The sequence below is a fragment of the Marmota flaviventris genome, chromosome 9 (genome assembly GCF_047511675.1).
Source record: "Marmota flaviventris isolate mMarFla1 chromosome 9, mMarFla1.hap1, whole genome shotgun sequence".
Lineage (NCBI taxonomy): Eukaryota > Metazoa > Chordata > Mammalia > Rodentia > Sciuridae > Marmota > Marmota flaviventris.
In genome coordinates, this window is record NC_092506.1 from 57,236,911 (window position 1) to 57,253,068 (window position 16,158).

The 16,158-nt window shown below is 46.0% G+C and overlaps 1 protein-coding gene across 1 annotated transcript; it reads right to left on the reverse strand.

Annotated features, from left to right (window-relative positions):
• Positions 1-111: 111 nt before the first annotated feature.
• On the reverse strand, positions 112-4,350 carry Smpd1 (sphingomyelin phosphodiesterase 1). The gene is made up of 6 exons (XM_027919938.2): positions 3,821-4,350; positions 2,585-3,357; positions 1,670-1,841; positions 1,375-1,451; positions 1,025-1,170; positions 112-874 (listed from the first exon to the last, which is right to left on the reverse strand). Exons 1-6 carry the CDS (start codon positions 4,124-4,126, stop codon positions 465-467), a joined length of 1,884 nt encoding a protein of 627 aa, XP_027775739.2. The 5' UTR covers positions 4,127-4,350; the 3' UTR covers positions 112-464.
• Between the last annotated feature and the right edge of the window lie 11,808 nt (positions 4,351-16,158).

Consider the following 16,158-nt stretch of genomic DNA (forward strand, 5'->3'; position numbering starts at 1 on the left):
GTATACACCATTACCCCCTTTACCAATTTCTGTTACAATCTTGTTCTCAGGTTCCTCTTGTCCTGACTGCTTGGAAAGAAGAAATTGGAGCAGCCATAGAGGAGCCTGAAGTCCAAGTCTCTTTTATCTTTATTTTAACAGCTTGGCAGGATCAGGTAGCAGCAGTGGTGCAGGGTTCCTGGCCTGGCATGACAGCTACTGTATGGCTGTCCATGGCATTGAGGCCTCAGCTTCATGGCCATGAAAGGACAGCAGTCTGGATCCTGGGCATAGGCGGAGCAGCCAAACCCTCTCCCAAATCCAGCTAAACCAGCTCTAGGAAAGAAGGTCTTGTTTCCCAGTATACGTGGGGCCTGAGGATGGGCTCTTCCCTGGCATGTTCCTGCCAGGTTGAATCACAGCAGCACTCAGGTTTTTGCTCCTTTCGTAAGACATGAACATTCCTGACTATGGGTCCTGTGGCCCTAGCAGAACAAGGGCCTTGGCCACAAGATCTGGCCACCTGGGAGGCTCCCATTCGGCACCAGGTGGCGGCACAGAGCAGGGCTGTCAGCTCTGGCAGAGAGCTGGGCACACAGAGTAGCAAGGCGGCAGGGTGCACCACAGGGCTCCGAGGGCGGGTGGCCCTTATGATAGAGAAACCAGAAGGTCTGGAAGAGTCGCATGTCATCCCGCATGCGGTATACTAGGTTGTGCCAGGCAGCCGGCAGCGCGTTGGGCAGCCCATAGGTTTCTCTAGCCTTGTAGAGGAGCTGCCATTGTGGTTTGGCTCCTGGTGCGTTCGCCTGCGTCAGGTTCAGGATGTAGGTCTCGTGGTCCAGGACCACATGAGAGCTCCCGGTGTAGTTTCCATCTATTAGATAGACACGGTAACCTGCAAGGAAGGAGGGCTGACTGAATGGAAAAGAAGCAAAGGCAAGTCCAGAGAGGACCACACATCCTTCCCCTTGCCAGCCTTGGCTCCCATCCCCTTCACCTGTCCCACCAAAACCCTGATAAGGAGGCTCCCCCCTGCATCACTCACCAGGATTAAGGCTGATGTAGGTGGTGGCGCTGGGTGCCAGGAAGGCTACGGCCAGTGGCCGGCTCAGAGTCTCTTCATCATAGAAGACCTCAAACTCATCTACATGAGTATGGCCAAAGAACTGACCAGCCAGGGTGTTCTCATACCTGGCCAGAAGACATAAATTATATTCAAAAGTGTCTGGAGTGGGGGAGGAAGAGCTAGGGATTTAGGATGCTCTTTCACAAGCTTCTTCAGAGGTAGCCTCCCCACCAACCCATGGAACAGCAGAGAAGCTGAGATGTTCAAGGGAATTCTAATCTTTAGACTCTTCAACCCCCACCATCCTATTCCCACCCACTTCTTCCTACCTGGCTACAATCCGGTAATAATTCCAGCTCCAGCTCTTCAGGCAGTGCCCTGGGGGAATGTGACCAATAATATGCACCTGGGGGAGAGAGAAGGGTGGTTATCAGGGACTCAGGCAACCCTAGCCAGGGGGTATAGAAGAAAGGGCTTTCCAGAGTGACCATGAACTGAACCCCCAGGAAGCAGGTTGACAACACCAGAAAATCAGCCCATAGATGCTCTAGTTTGACAGGAGCTTGCTTCTCCCCCAACCCTCAGCTGTACCTACTCCACAAGATTCCCACCATTGTCCCTCACTTTGTCTCCTCGATCCTCAGCAGCCTGAAGTTCCCCCACCAGCCACTGGAGCTGTCCAGCGGGGTCTGTGGAGTTGATCAAGAGCCAGAAGTTCTCACGGGAACAAAAATTCATATTGAGAGAGATGAGGCGGAGGCCTGGGCGTGGGGAAAGGGCATAGAACCCCCCAATTCTGAAACAAAGTGAACAAGATGGTCAACACTTGTTCATAATCCTATCCTGCAAGTCCAGTCTTGTGCTAGGCAGAGGCACACATGAGGTCATCCCCACACTGGAGGAGTTTGCATTCTACCTGAAGACTAAACTGCACTAATTGTAGGACTCTTATAAAAGAAAGGCTCAGAGAGTTGGGAGCACCAGGAGCATGGGGGAAGAGATAAAGGTGAGTTAGAGTGGGAAAAGGCCATTCTGACAGAAGATGACCTGAGCCTAGGAAAATTGGGAAAAGTTGGGGATGTTAAAGAGGAGGGGAAATAATTTTAGAGGGCCAACACAGCCAGACATGGTGTACATGCCTGTAATCCCACTGACTCAGGAGACTGGGGAAGTAAGATCACAAGATCAAGGCCAGCCTCAGCAACTTACTGTGTCCCTAAGTAATAAGCAACTTAGTGAGACTCTGTCTCAAAATAAAAAACAAAAAGGACTGGAAATGCAGCTCAGTGGTTAAATGACCCTGGGTTCAATCCCTAGTAAAGTAAAAAAAAAAAGTCAACATGAATCCAGGCTAGGGCGTGGAGAGGTTGTGCTTCTAGCTTTTTAAAAGAGATAAGGGTAGAAAGTGAAGGTGGAGTCAGATTAGGGAGGAGCAGTGAAGAGCCCTGAGCAGTCAGAGATAATGCCCCAAGTTTCCTTCTCCCTTCACTCTCAGCCATCTTTCTTTTCCCTTCTTGACTTTAAATGAACCTGAAGTACCTGAGGGTATTAAGGGCTTCAGCAGGCAGCCAGGGCTCCCAGGCCTTGGCCATTGCCTCATAGAGCCAGCGGGAAGATTGGTTGCCCTCTATGAAGGGGGGAGGAAAACCATTGACGGGTGTGCTCTCGTGGTTGCCCACAGCAGGGTACACTGGAACTGGTCCCAAGAACTTCCTCACGAGGTCTGTGATGGTGGTCAGAGCTCGCAGCTGGTCCTGACGAGACTGTTGCCAGACATCATGGGCAGGGATGTCTCCTGTCCAGTACACCATATCAAAAGGCCCAGCAGGGCCCAGCCCACTTAACAGGCTCTCCAGGGTCCGCAGGGGCAGGTCACACTTGCTGTACTCTCCCCAGTATCCAGCACCTGGCTGGGAGGTGGGTGGCAGGCCAGAGCCCCGTCGGCAGCACAGAGGATCTGCACAATTAGGATCTGTGCCTTCCAAATAGTCATGATCCCAATGCAGGTCAGTGAGGAAGAGGACCCGACTGACAGGGGCACCTGGGGCAGGTGGGCTGGGTGGCTTGGGGGGTGGCTTCGGCACAGCTGGCAAAGAGATGTTCCAAGATGAGAAGATATCCCAACGTCCACAGGTAGAGCCCAGGAGTAAGCCACAGGCCTCTGATGGACTCAGTACTGAGCGTGTCCACACCTCCACCATATCATTCTCAAAAAGCTGGACAGCTGACTGGCACACAGTGGGTGGTGCTATGTTCAGCATCTTGCACAGTTTGATGGCCACTGAGCCCACCCGTGCCACATTGGGCTCTTTCTGTGGTGGAAGGAACCAACAGTGAGAAGTCACAGATGGGGCAGGGGAACCAGTTCAACCAGACCACAAACCTGTGGGCCTCTATATCCAAACTGGGTCTGGGCTGGACTCAGTGCCACATGATGAAGAGACCTCAGTGCCTCCTATATAATGCCCCTGTGTCCCAGGAAATAACAGGCTATTACTTCCCCTTCAACTCAGTGGCCAGCAACCTTTCAGGCCTATGCTCGACTGGCAGGCTTTCTCAGGCAATGTCTCCACTCTTTCCTTTACAGAGGTTACAATGGGGTAGCAATGGCAAGTAGGCATGGATATCCCCAAAAGGAAGCCAAGTCAGTAAAGGCATTGTAGAAGCCAGGCTAACAGGGATACATTCAGACCTGAGGGCACCTCATCAGTCCTAGCCACCACCCTCAGAACTCCCCCTTGACCGGCTCCACCACAGTTTCTTTTCAGTGCTCACCTTCAGCCCGAAGTTGATGGCGGTGAATAGGCCTTTGCAGACTGGGCAGGTGAGATTTCTCCACCCAAAGGCATCCCGGAGCCGGGGGACTATGCCATGGAATCTGGTAGGATGGTCTTGAGCAGGAAGAGGGTGAGCTCTGGCAGGGACCCAGAGAACCATGGGGTGGAGCAGAACCAGCACCAGCGCCAGGCTCAGGACCATCCACGGGAGTCCCAGACCGGGGGCTCCTGAGGTCCTCTCCAGTGCCTGCTTCCAGCAGAACCTGGGATGGCCCCAGCGGGTTGACACTCCGTGGCAGGGCATAGCCGGGCTTCCCACACAGGGCTTGTTCGCCCTTCAGGCCCCTACCGACCTAGGGCCAAGCCCCGGTGGCGCTGGGGGCACCCGATTACCCTTCGCTGTGGTCGGCTGATTGCTCAGCAGCTTGCCAAGCAGCAGCTCCACCCCTTCCTGTTCCTCCCGTGCCCAGCAGCTGATCCTGGCGGTGGCGGGTGGTCCTGTCAACGCTGCAGAGGCGGGGCGGGTGAGGCGTGCCAGGGACCGCCCCGGTCCCGCCCCCCCCAGCCCCCGCCCTCCACCGCCCTGACCCAAACCGCGCCGGCCACTGGGACTGGCGGACGCGCTCTGAGGTTAACTGGGGCACCGCCTTGTTGTCACAGTCGCGGGAGGCCGCCTGCGCTCTCGCTGATCTAGTGAGGCTGGCGGAAGCCCTTCGGAGGCTCCCAGGAACCTCCTCGCTCGAATCCGCATTCAGATTCCCGAAATAGCTGTCCGGCTGACCCCGGCGTCCAACTCCCAAACGCCGAGAGGTAGGCGGGCAGCGATCCTCCCACTGAGTGTGTTGCCCTAGCTAGGAGGCCCCGCCCCTCGATTTCCTACCTCCAGCTCCTGGCAGCTGCACGGTTGAGTCACCTTCACTGAGAAACTTTGAATTACATTTGATTCAGAATTCTCCAGATGGAAGGAACCCTGGACACACGCGGGACATATTTGCTTTGTTTTCATAGATGAGAAGAGTAAGGCTCAGTCAGGGATGGTGAAGTAAATAAGAAACAGGAGACCACACAGCTACCAAGGCCAGGAACATAAACTAGACCCTGGGTCTCCCATTACCCATTTATCGAGTTCTTTATGAATGCCAAACACTAATAGAGGCATTTTAAAATTACTAATTTTCAATTCTCACAATCCTACCAAGTAATTAATTATAAAAAGATCATTAGTCCCATTCTACACATAGGAAAACTGAGGCACGGGGAAGTTAAGTGGCAGAGCAGCAATTAAAAACCAGATCTGTTTGACTTCTAGACAACTTCTCCAAGATCCACAGAACTAGCAAGTCCTTTCCTCCTTCCTTCCTTCCTTCCTTCCTTTTTTTTCTTTTTGGCACTGGGGATTGAACCCAGGGTAACTTTACCACTGAGCTACATCACTAGTCATTTTATTTCTTATTTTGAGACAGGGTCTGTCTAAGTTGTGTAGAGCCTCGAACTTATGATCCTCCAGTCTCAGTCTTCCAAGTCACCAGGATTACAGGCTGCACCATGAGGCCTGGCAGAACTAGCAAGTCCTGTTGTTACAGGGCTGGGGCCTTTCAGGAAACTGGCTTGTGAAAAATTTCCCTTCCTTCACCCTGATTCTTGTAATCAAATCAGAAAGATTAGCCCAGAATAACAGGCATACATTTGTTAGATGGAGAGAATGGATCCTTTCAGAGAAGAAGGACAGCTGGACTTAGTGATGCTCACCTGCAATCCCAGCAACTCCAAGTGATTGCAAGTTCAAGGCCAGCTACAGCAATTTAGTGAAGCCCTGAGCAACTTGGTGAGACCCTGTCTCAAAATACAAAATAAAAAGGGCAGGGGATATGGCTCAGTTTTTAAGTGCCCCTAGGTTCAATTCCCCAGTACCAAAGGAAAAAACCAAACAACAACAACTAAATAAATAAATAAATAAATGAGAGAGAGAGAGAGACCCAAAGTGTCAGATCCAGGTTCACCTCTTGATATTTGACTGACAGCATAATGACATCAGTCTTTCAAGTCCCCACTGCCATGAGAAGTTGGGATTTGCTCTGTGTTAATGTTACAGAAAGCTCAGTCCTTGTCACCAATGCCAATCCAATAACAAAGACAAAGGTGGGTTTTTTTTTTTTTTTTACACTGGGAATTGAACCCAATAGCACTTAACTACTGAGCCACATCCCCAGCCCTTTTTATCTTTTATATTTGAAACAGGGCCTTATAACAGTGGTCCACTTTGCTTTGAATATAACCTTTGCTGCTCTGCCACTGCAACTTATTTTTAAAATGGACATGTTTCTTTCTCTTCCTCTCCCTGCTCCTCCCTAATCTCTCCCCCTCCCTAATCTTGGGGAAAACAGGATTACCTTTCTTCCCCATCCTAGGCAGATTTATCTGTCTCTGAGTACACACCGACCATAGGAAAAAGGTAATCCAGACTTTAGGGATAGTACCAGAAGATCTCAGAAATGACTATCTCCCAAATTAACAAGTGAATTACAGCTCCAGGGAGGGAACAGGTGGTAAGTAGCCTTTGCATTACCTCTTTAAAAGCCCCCTGTTCCTGCCAATGGGCAGAATCACAGCCTCTGGAAGTCCCCTGTGTTTCGAAAGCTTGGTCCTTGTACCTGATGCTAATCTAATAACAAGGACACAGTATTGAGAAAAAGGAAAAAAGAAGGCTTATTGCTTTGCTAGCAGAGGAGAAGCACTGGGGACTATTGTCCCAGAGGCTGTGCTTCATCAGGGTGAACAGAGTTTTTTTTTTTTTTTTTTTAAAGATTCGAAGGCTACATTCCACATGTTCTCTATTGGAAGTTGTATTTTGCTTGTTATTTTGGGATGAGAAACCAGCCTCTACCTCAGAGCAAAGCCTGTCCAAGGAAGGGGGCGTGACCCTTGTCCTTGGAAAGACCCACAGAGCACTCCTAGGCACAAACCCACCCTGCTGAGTTGTTTATCTACAAATAACAGGAGAGATCTGCGGAGCCAAGTATCCCTGACTCAGTCAGGCTAGGTGAGGACCCATGGCAACCCCCTAGCAACCACCAATCAGCATGAGACCAGGAAAATACCTGGGACACCCGATGACCCTCCCAGTAGTTTATGGTGGTTGATAACATGTTGGGAAACCATGTAGTTTAGCATGGTTTCCCAACATGGTTTTGAGCCCCTCGTGGCTCAAACCAATCAGTTCAAAGGAATCCCCCTCTTGTACTAACCAATCACCCTTACCCAACTTGTTCCTGCCAGTGAATGTCCTAATCATGTTTTAGAGTTGTTTTATGATTTTCTCGCGGTGTGTGATGATTTGCTAAGAGATGCTATGATGTATGTGAAGTCCCTGTCTTCCCCAAAGAGTGTATAAAACTGCTGCAAACCCTGGGCTCGGGGCCTCTCAGCATCACCAGTTTCTGTGTGCGCGCAGAGGATGGAGCTAGCTCGCAATAAACGCCTCTTTGCTGCTTACATCAATCTTGGTCTCTGATGGTCTTTTGGGGGTCCCGAATTCGAGCATACCAGGGAGATAGTCATTCCTGAGACCTTCTGATGCCAAAGTCTGAACTACTTCATTCCTGTGGTGAATGTGTGCTCAAGGACAGATAACTCTGCCTAGGATGAGAAAGAAAGGTAATCCTGTTTACCTGCAAGACAGGGGAGGGGGCAAGATTAGGAGAGGGAGGGAGAGGAAGAGAAAGAAATATGTCTGTTTTAAAGTAGTGGCAGCCAGGTGCCCTGGCACACACCTGTAATCGCTGCAGCTCTGGAGGCTGAGACAGGAGGATCTCAAGTTCAAAGCCAGCCTCAACAAAAAGCAAGGTGCTAAGCAATTCAGTGAAACCCTGTCTCTAAGTAAAATACAAAATAGGGTTGGGGATGTGGCTCAGTGGTAGAGTGCCTCTGAGTTCAATCTCCAGTACCAAAAAAAAAAAAAAAAAAAAAAAAAAAAAAAAGTGGCAGAGCAGCTATATTCAAAGCAAAAAGTGGACCATGGTTACACCAGAAGAATAATCTTAATCTTCTTCTTCTCCTTCTCCTTCTTCTTTCTCCTCCTCCTCCTCCTCCTCCTCCTCCTCCTCCTCCTCCTCCTCCTCCTCCTTCTTTCCTGCTGCCAAGGATTGAACCCAGGTGTGTTTTACCACTAAGATACCTCCCCAGCCCTTTTTATTTTTTTATTTTGAGACAGTCTCCCTAAGTTCCTTAGGGCCTTGCTTAAGTTGCTGAGGCTGGACTAGAACTTGCAACCCTTTTGCCTCAGTCTCCTGAGTCCCAGGGATTACAGGTGTGTGCCAATCATGCCTGGCAGATGAAATGTTCTTAATTTCTGAAAAAATGAGGACTGCCACAAATTTCCTCTTCTGGGAGGCTTCTAACTCCCAGAAGAGAGATCGAGAATAAAATTAATCATAAATACCCTCTCCAGGGGAGTTTTATGGCCTCAAAGAAGACAGAAAGACCACTGATACTGATACTTTACTTCACACACTTCTTCTCTCCCCTTTATTTCTCTTAAAGACCTGTTGTGTTTCCTACAGAAACCTATTTTCTTCCCTCTTCCTCCCTCCCTTTCCCCCCTCTTTTTCCCTCCCTCTCTGCTAAGCCTTTCTCCCCTTTACCTTTCCCCTACTAAGTGAGACTTGTAAGCCTCTAACTTTAACCATTTAATGAGCCAGCTACTTCTTTTGTTGATTCCCTGTGCATACAAATAAACCCCTTTCTCTTGTTAATCTATCTTTTGTCGCTCTAATTCACAAGCCTTAAGGACTGAACAGAAGAGGGTGGAGGAAAATGTTTTCCTTCCTCACAGCTACTTCTTTGTCATAACTGTATGACTGGATTTATAATGGCTCTTTGGGGATTAAAATTTTGGCAAAAGAAAATGGAGGGAGAAGGGATGTTGTGCACAAAGTACAAGGCATTTAAGTGCATGGTATATTTGTTCTGAAATGTAATATCCCCTTTCTGGTTTCCCTGCCAGTGATTTCAAGTAGTCTCATTTCTCCTTAACTGGTACTGCTCTGAATTTCTGTCCCTCATTGTGTAGAAGGACATTGATGACCCAGTGTTGCAAATTCTACCTGTTGCCCAACACCTTGGTAACATACTTCTTTTTTTCCCCCTTAGTAACATTTTTTTCTTCCTCTTCCTCCTCCTCTTCCTCCTCCTCCACCACTACTACTTCTTTTAGTAACATATTTCTTGACTACTTCCTTCTTTCCCATTTTCCTAGTCCTCTTTTACACAGTGTTCTCACAGTCTATCCTTGCTTTGATGGAACCTTTAATAATTGTATACCACATGCTCTTATTCTTCTGGGTAGGTGATCAAAAATTCTTTCTTTGATCTGGATGGCATAATTCTCTAGTAATCATATGCAGATGCAGCTGGCACAGGCCTATAATTATAGCTATTTAGGAGTTTGAGGCAGGAGGATGCAAGTTCAAGGCCAGCTTCAGCAACTTAGCAAGACCCTATCTCAAAAATAAAAATATGAAAAGGTGTTAGAAATACTAAAGTGCCACAAGAAATCAAACATGTACTCAGAAGTGGTTGGGCAAGGCAGACTTTACTTCTGCCAGAAGGGCATGCGACTGAACCTGGCTAGCATGCACTTGGGAAGGCAATCCACCTGCTTTTATTCCTAATGCAGCACTAAACACTATGTTCTGAAAATGGACCACTGAACTTTCTATTTCTCACAAAGGACTGAGGTTGTAGCTCAGTAGTAGAGGACTCCTGGGTTCAGTCATCAGCACCAAATAAAGAAAAGAAAAATTGCCCTTGGGATGAATACCTATGGAAGGAAAAGAAAGGGATGTGAAAATCAAAAGAAAATTATGATGAAAGCAACATTGAAAGAGCTTTTCAAAAATAGAGTCAGATGGCCATTAAAGAAGCAGAAGTTATATATGTTTTCAGCAGCTGCCTAGAAATGTGAACTTTGGTGACCTCCATCCTTTTGAAGGCAGGTAACTGAAAGACCAAAACAACTGGACAATTACGTTGTGCACAGAGACTCAAGATGCTTATCAAGATGGTAACTGAATTCTTGTTTCATGGACTTTCCATTCTTTTATATATATATATATATATATTTTTTTTTTGGTACTGGGGATTGAACTCTCAGGGGCACTCAACCACTGAGCCACATCCCCAGCCCTATTTTGTATTTATTTTAGAGACAGGGACTCACTGAGTTGCTAAGTACCTTGCCATTGCTGAGGCTAGCTTTGAACTCGTGATCCTCCTGTCTCAACCTGGGATTACAGGTGTGCACCACCACACCCGTCCTGTTTATACATTCTTTATCTTCTATTTCTTCACAACCTAGAACAGCGCATATAATTTCCACTTTTTGTTCCTTCTTTGAAACACTTATTCAGAGCTCTCTGAACCTGTGTCTCTTGAATTGCAATTCTCAAGACCTCAAATAATGTATCTTTTTTACTTTGGCAGCTTTTTTTTTTTTTCCTTTTTCTTTGTGTGTATGTGTGTGCACACGTGTGTGTGTATGTGTGTGTTACTTAGGATTCAACCTAGGGACACTTTACTAAGTTACATCTCCAGTTCCTTCTAATTTTTTTATTTTGAGATAGTGTTACTAAAGTGCTGAGGCTAGCCTTGAACTTGTGATCTTCCTGCCTCAACCTCCTGAGTTGCTGGTTGCTGGGATTACTGGTGTTTGCCATTGCACCCAGCCTTGTGTTTTTTGTTTGTTTGTTTTGGTACCAGAGATGAACCCAAGGGCACTTAACTACTGAGCCACATCCCCAGCCCCTTTTATTTTTTCTTTTGAAGCAGGATCTCTTGCTTAGTTGCTTAAGGCTGTGCTAAATTGCTAGGGATGGCATTGAACTTGCTATCCTCCTGCCTCAACCTCCTGAGCCACTGAGATTACAGGTTTGTATCACCACGCCTGGTCCAACCTTACTTTTGAAACTTATGAGTTTGGATTGATTGATAGAAGCCGAATTGGGTACAAGGACAATTGGGTAGAGGAATATATTCTGTGTGGCTATCTCACAAAAGCCTCACTGGACCCTAGCAGAATTCTGAAGGTGAGATGACCCTTCTGAGTTCTAAAATGGAGTGAGAGGGCTAGTTGCCCTTCAGAGGGAAAATCTCTGAAGGGGTTGATAGCAGAGAACTTTCTTTTGAGACCACTGCAAGAAGATTCAAGTGGCAAATCACATGTCCATCACAGTCTTCCACTTGTGCCACTTGGATTCTCTTAAGTAAGCTCTCCAAGTACTTTCTCTAGCATACTAATAAGTCTCTTTTCATGGAGGAAACAGAAAAGACAGTGAAAAGAATTAGAGCTTATTGCAGTTGATCTCAGTACAGCAACAGATATTCATCATTTCCTTCTTCTATCCATTCTAGATTTTCTTCACTCTTGGCTAGCATCTCTGCTGATTTCAATGGCTTGCTTACCTGATGGTGTGACCCAGATTTTTCCCCCTGGGAGGTCTGAGCTGCTGGTATCCATGCCCTTCTCAAGTCATGTTTTTGTTGTTTTGTTGTGTTTTGGCAGTACTGGGAACTGAACCCAGGGGCGCTCTATCACTGAGTAACATCCCCCGAAATTTTTAATTTTTTATATTTTACTCTTTTTTTTTAAATTTTATTTTGAGACAGAGTGGGAACTTTGGGCTTCATTAAGTTGCTGGGCTGGCCTCAAACTTCTGATCTTCCTGCCTCAGCCTCCCTAGTAGCCAAGACTACAGGCAAGTGTTGGTTGTCCTACCTGTCTTTTTACCATCAAAATAAGGCAGGAGAATAATGGAGGGCACCCAAGTGGGCCAGTGGGATGCCAAATACATTTCCACATATCTCCTTTACGTAACAGCTAGGCTTCCTCCTCTTGACAATCAGAATTCACTGGACAGTTAAGATGGTAAGGCTTTTTCTTGCAGCTGGCTTCTTTACATAAGAAGCTCAAAGTTCATAGGCAGCAGTCATAACCTCTTTCCCTGCTGGTCATATTCCTCCTCTAGAAACCAGATCATCTAAGCCTGCATAATTTTAGAGTTGCAGGGGGAGGAGGCCCAGGTTCGATAATATCATTCCACTCCCAGGAATGATAATAGGAGGACCATTTCTACTTTACCTACTTGATTTTGGACTCATACACTCTATCTGTTAGGAACACAACACAGGGTGCTGGTATAGAGCATATTCTGCACGCTGTAAGATGGCACTCTGTCCACCTTAAGTATCATTTCCATTTGTGCTTCAGCTTCACATTCATCAGCCCATTCCATCAGTGTATCAGGCTGGCAGTTTATGAGTGGTCCGATATGTAATGTGACCAGTGGCTCCCATAGTCACATGCCCATTTTGTACCTCCTTTGATGAAAAGTAGGTCTCTGGTTCAACATGATGGAATCCCATGCTAATTGTTCAATGAGCCCTTGGATGATGATGATGGTTGAGGCCTAGTGGGCAGAAAACACGAACCTATTTCTGAAATATGTCTTTATTTCTACCAGAAGAAATTGCTTCACCTTTTAGGGTAGAAGGAGCCCAATGTAGTCAACTCATCACACAGAGGCTTGTTGTTCTCGAGGTGTGGTGCCATACTGGAGATCTGGCTATTGCTTTTGCTGTTGTCCCATTGGACACTTGACAGAAGCAGAAGTTACATCAGCCTTGCAAAGTGTAAGTTCATGCTATTACGCTATTCTAGAGGGGCTTCTGATGGTTACAGGAGACTTAGCTTCTATATTGGCGGGACTGTCATCTCTTGCTATCATTGAGTCCTGCTCAGTAGTGGTACTTCTACCACTCAGTCTATAGAGGACAGCCATTATGAAAGTTCTTAGGGCTACTGGATCTCCTCTCACTACATATTTTGGTTCTGGGATTGAACCCAGGGGCACTTTACCACTGAGCTATAGTTCCAGTACTTCCTTTTAAATTTTGTTTTGAGACAGGGCCTCATTAAGTTGCTTGGGGCCTTGTTAAATTGATGAGACTGGCCTTGAACTCATTGTTCTCTTGCCTCAGCCTCCTGAGTCACTGGGATTACAAGTGTGTGCCACAGTACTTTATTGTTTAGTTGTAGGTGGACACACAATATCTCTATTTCATTTTTATGTGGTGCTGAGGATTGAACCCAGTGCCTTACCTATGCTAGGGGAGCGCTCTGCCACTGAGCCACAACCCCAGCCCTTCACAACACATTCTTTATTGCTAGTAAGTCACATATCCTGCAGCCATGGAACATAGTTACTTGGTAGGTTTTCTGGCCATTTATAGTATGTGTCTGTCTTTCTTTCTCCTCCCGTTCCTTTTTCTTTTTGTTACTGGAAATTAAACTGGAGGCACGTTAACACTTAGCCACATCCCTGATCCTTTCTTTTTAATTTTTACTTTGACTCAGGGTCTTGCTATGCTGTTTAGAGCCTCACTTGCTGTTTAGAGCCTCAGTGAGTTGCTGAGGCTGTCAATGAACTTTTGATCTTCCTGTCTCAGCCTCCTGAGTCGCTGGGATTATAGTGTGCACCACCAGCCCAGCTCAATGCCCACTTTTCTAAGACTTTAAATTCTTTCTGTCAATAATGGCCTTTCTTTCTTTCCTTCTTTTTTTTTTTCTTTCTTTCTTTCGCGGGAGCAGGACTGTGGATTGAACCCAGCAGTGCTTTATCACTTAGCTACATTCCTATTCTTTTATTCTTTTTTGTTTTTTATTTTGTGGTAGAATCTCTCTCTCTCTCTCTCTCTCTCTCTCTCTCTCTCTCTCTCTCTCTTGGTACTGGGAATTGAACCCAGGGGTGCTGAACCTCTGAGATACATCCTCATACCTTTTTATATTTGATTTAGAGACTGGGTCTCTCTAAGTTGCTTAGGGCCTCACCAAGTTGCTAAGGCTAACTTTGAACTCATGATCCTCCTGATCCAGCCCTCCAGAGCCGCTAGTATTACAGACATACACCATAGCACCCAGCTGCATTTCTACATTATTTAGTGTGGACCATCACTTTTCCCAATGCTTTTGCCAGTTAATTACTTTCAACTTTCTGTTCTTTTCTCCCAAGTGCTGATGGAGCTCAGCAATAGCCTCTCATTTTTTCTATCCTTATAGTTACTTTTTCTTTGAAGTCTGATTCATTAAACTAGCTAATGTATTCCTTTCCACCATTATAACACCCCAGTTTGCCAGTGACTATGCAAGCTCTACCTAACCAATAATGGTTAGCTGGGAGGTGAGTGATCTATCCCCCAAATTCTATCCCATCGTCTACTTTCTCAGATCACTTCTGGCACTAACCATGACTGGTTACCCAGGATCATAAAATGGAGAGGAATTTACAGGTTTGTTAGGGAGTACTCTCAGAATTACCACAGGTGAAGGAAAAAAAGAAAGTAGGATTGGGCAGAGAGAGAGAAAGAGAGTATGAGTTTTGATATAGTCTCTACAGAGGCCTCAGCTGACCCTACAGAATACTCTGAAGTGGAGACAGCATTTCAAAATTGCTTCAAGTGGAGGCAAGGGAACTGGGCTTTTATTGCCCTCTAAACTGATCATTCATAGTTATGAGATGCCCCAGAAAGCAGGTATGACTTTGGAGACATTGACAGTGGGCTAATTGTCAAGGTTCATATTTCAGGAGCACCCTCTTATGGTTTAGATATGAGGTGCCCCCCAAAGCGCATGCACTAGACAATGTAAGACTTTTCAGAGGTAAAATGATTGGGTTATGAGAGCCTTCACCTGATCAGAACATTATTCCACTGATAGGAAGTAATTGGGTGGTAACTATAGGCAGTTAGGGTGTGGATGGAGGAGGAAGGTCACCAGGGGTGTGCCTTTGGGGTTTATATTTTGTCCCTGGTGAACAGAGCGCTCTCCTCTCCTCTTCTCTTCTTCTTCTTCTTCTTCTTCTTCTTCTTCTTCTTCTTCTTCTTCTTCTTCTTCTTCTTCTCTCTCTCTCTCTCTCTCTCTCTCTCTCTCTCTCTCTCTCTCTCTCTCTCTCCTTCCTGATTGCCTTGTCCTGAACTGCTTTCTTCTGCTACACTCTTCCACCATGATATTCTGCCTCACCTCAGGCCCAGAAATGTGGAGTTGACAGTCTGTGGACTGAGATCTCTGAGTATCCTTCCTCTTCTAATTGTTCTTGATAAACTTTTTGGTCACAGCAAGAAAAAAGCTGACTAAAGCACACACTTCTATTCCTGAAGGCAAATTTGGACAACACACTGTGTCCACCACACTCTTATTCTCAATGTTCGTCTTGGGAAAGGACGTAGATATAACTTAGATATCCTGTGGTCAAGGAGTCATTATGAAAAGCATTCTGGAGGTCTGGAAGTGCAAGTCATGAGAAATACCTTATTTTTAATTTTTTTCTGGGTTTTCAAACTTCTGAAACCTGTTGTGAAGTTTTCCAGGTTACTGAACATTATCTAGAACTTGGAGGATGGAAGGGAGGTTGTTGTTTAAAGATCTAAGGCTTAGACAGCCCCTGCCACCATGGCAAATTGGATGTCAGGCATGGTGAGTGGTTGGCAGAGGGACAATATGGGCTGCCTGGTTGGGCAGGTAACTTTCTAGTTAATTTAGGGTAACTTGATTGAGAATCAGCGTAGAATACCTACGTTCCTTGTGTCAGAAAATATACAAATTCTCTACAGGTGATCAGTCAACTCTTGAAGTGCTCACAAGCTAAATTAAAGCCATAATTCCAAATCCAGCAGCCTAGAACTGGTAGGGAAAGGTCACCCTCTTGTGGAATTTTTAGGGAATACTAGCAAACTAAGAATCTATCCATTGAAGCCCCAGATTCAAAAGATATCTCCTGATAGACAATTCCAATGCTTTGTATGTAGAATCTTCTGATAAAGGGAGCTTTAGGTTCAGAACTAGATGTGTGACCTGGACAAAGCATGTTATTTTTTGAGCTTCAGTTTTTTCCTTTGTAATGTGGAGATAATGCATACCCGTGAGGAGCCAATTAAAGAGGGATTGTTTAGAGTAATAAGTAGGATAGAGGAAGTCTTTTAGTATCCGATGTATAAGATATATATAATGAAGTATCTAGTATTCGGAATGCAACATAAAGAGTTACTATGTAAGTTTTATAGAAGTGTTTTCCCCCTCAATGCTAGGGATTGAACTCCCGACCTTCCACATGCACTATTTTACCATTGAGTTACATCTCCAGTCCCACTATGTCTATATAAACTTTAGACCTTAGAATGGCAATGTTATTTCCTTACTAACCATAAACCATTGTCTTACACACAATAGGTGCTATATCTGAGGTGCTATTGACTGTTATTGAATTTTTTTCTTTATTTGGTACTGGG

Excerpts from the sequence above, each read along its gene's own strand:
- Smpd1 (XM_027919938.2), bottom strand. The coding sequence starts at position 4,126 with ATGCCCTGCCACGGAGTGTCAACCCGCTGGGGCCATCCCAGGTTCTGC. Across the intron at positions 1,842-2,584 it reads GAAGCCCTTAATACCCTCAG|AATTGGGGGGTTCTATGCCC; the intron begins GTACTTCAGGTT and ends ACTTTGTTTCAG. Across the intron at positions 1,171-1,374 it reads TATTACCGGATTGTAGCCAG|GTATGAGAACACCCTGGCTG; the intron begins GTAGGAAGAAGT and ends TCTTCTGGCCAG.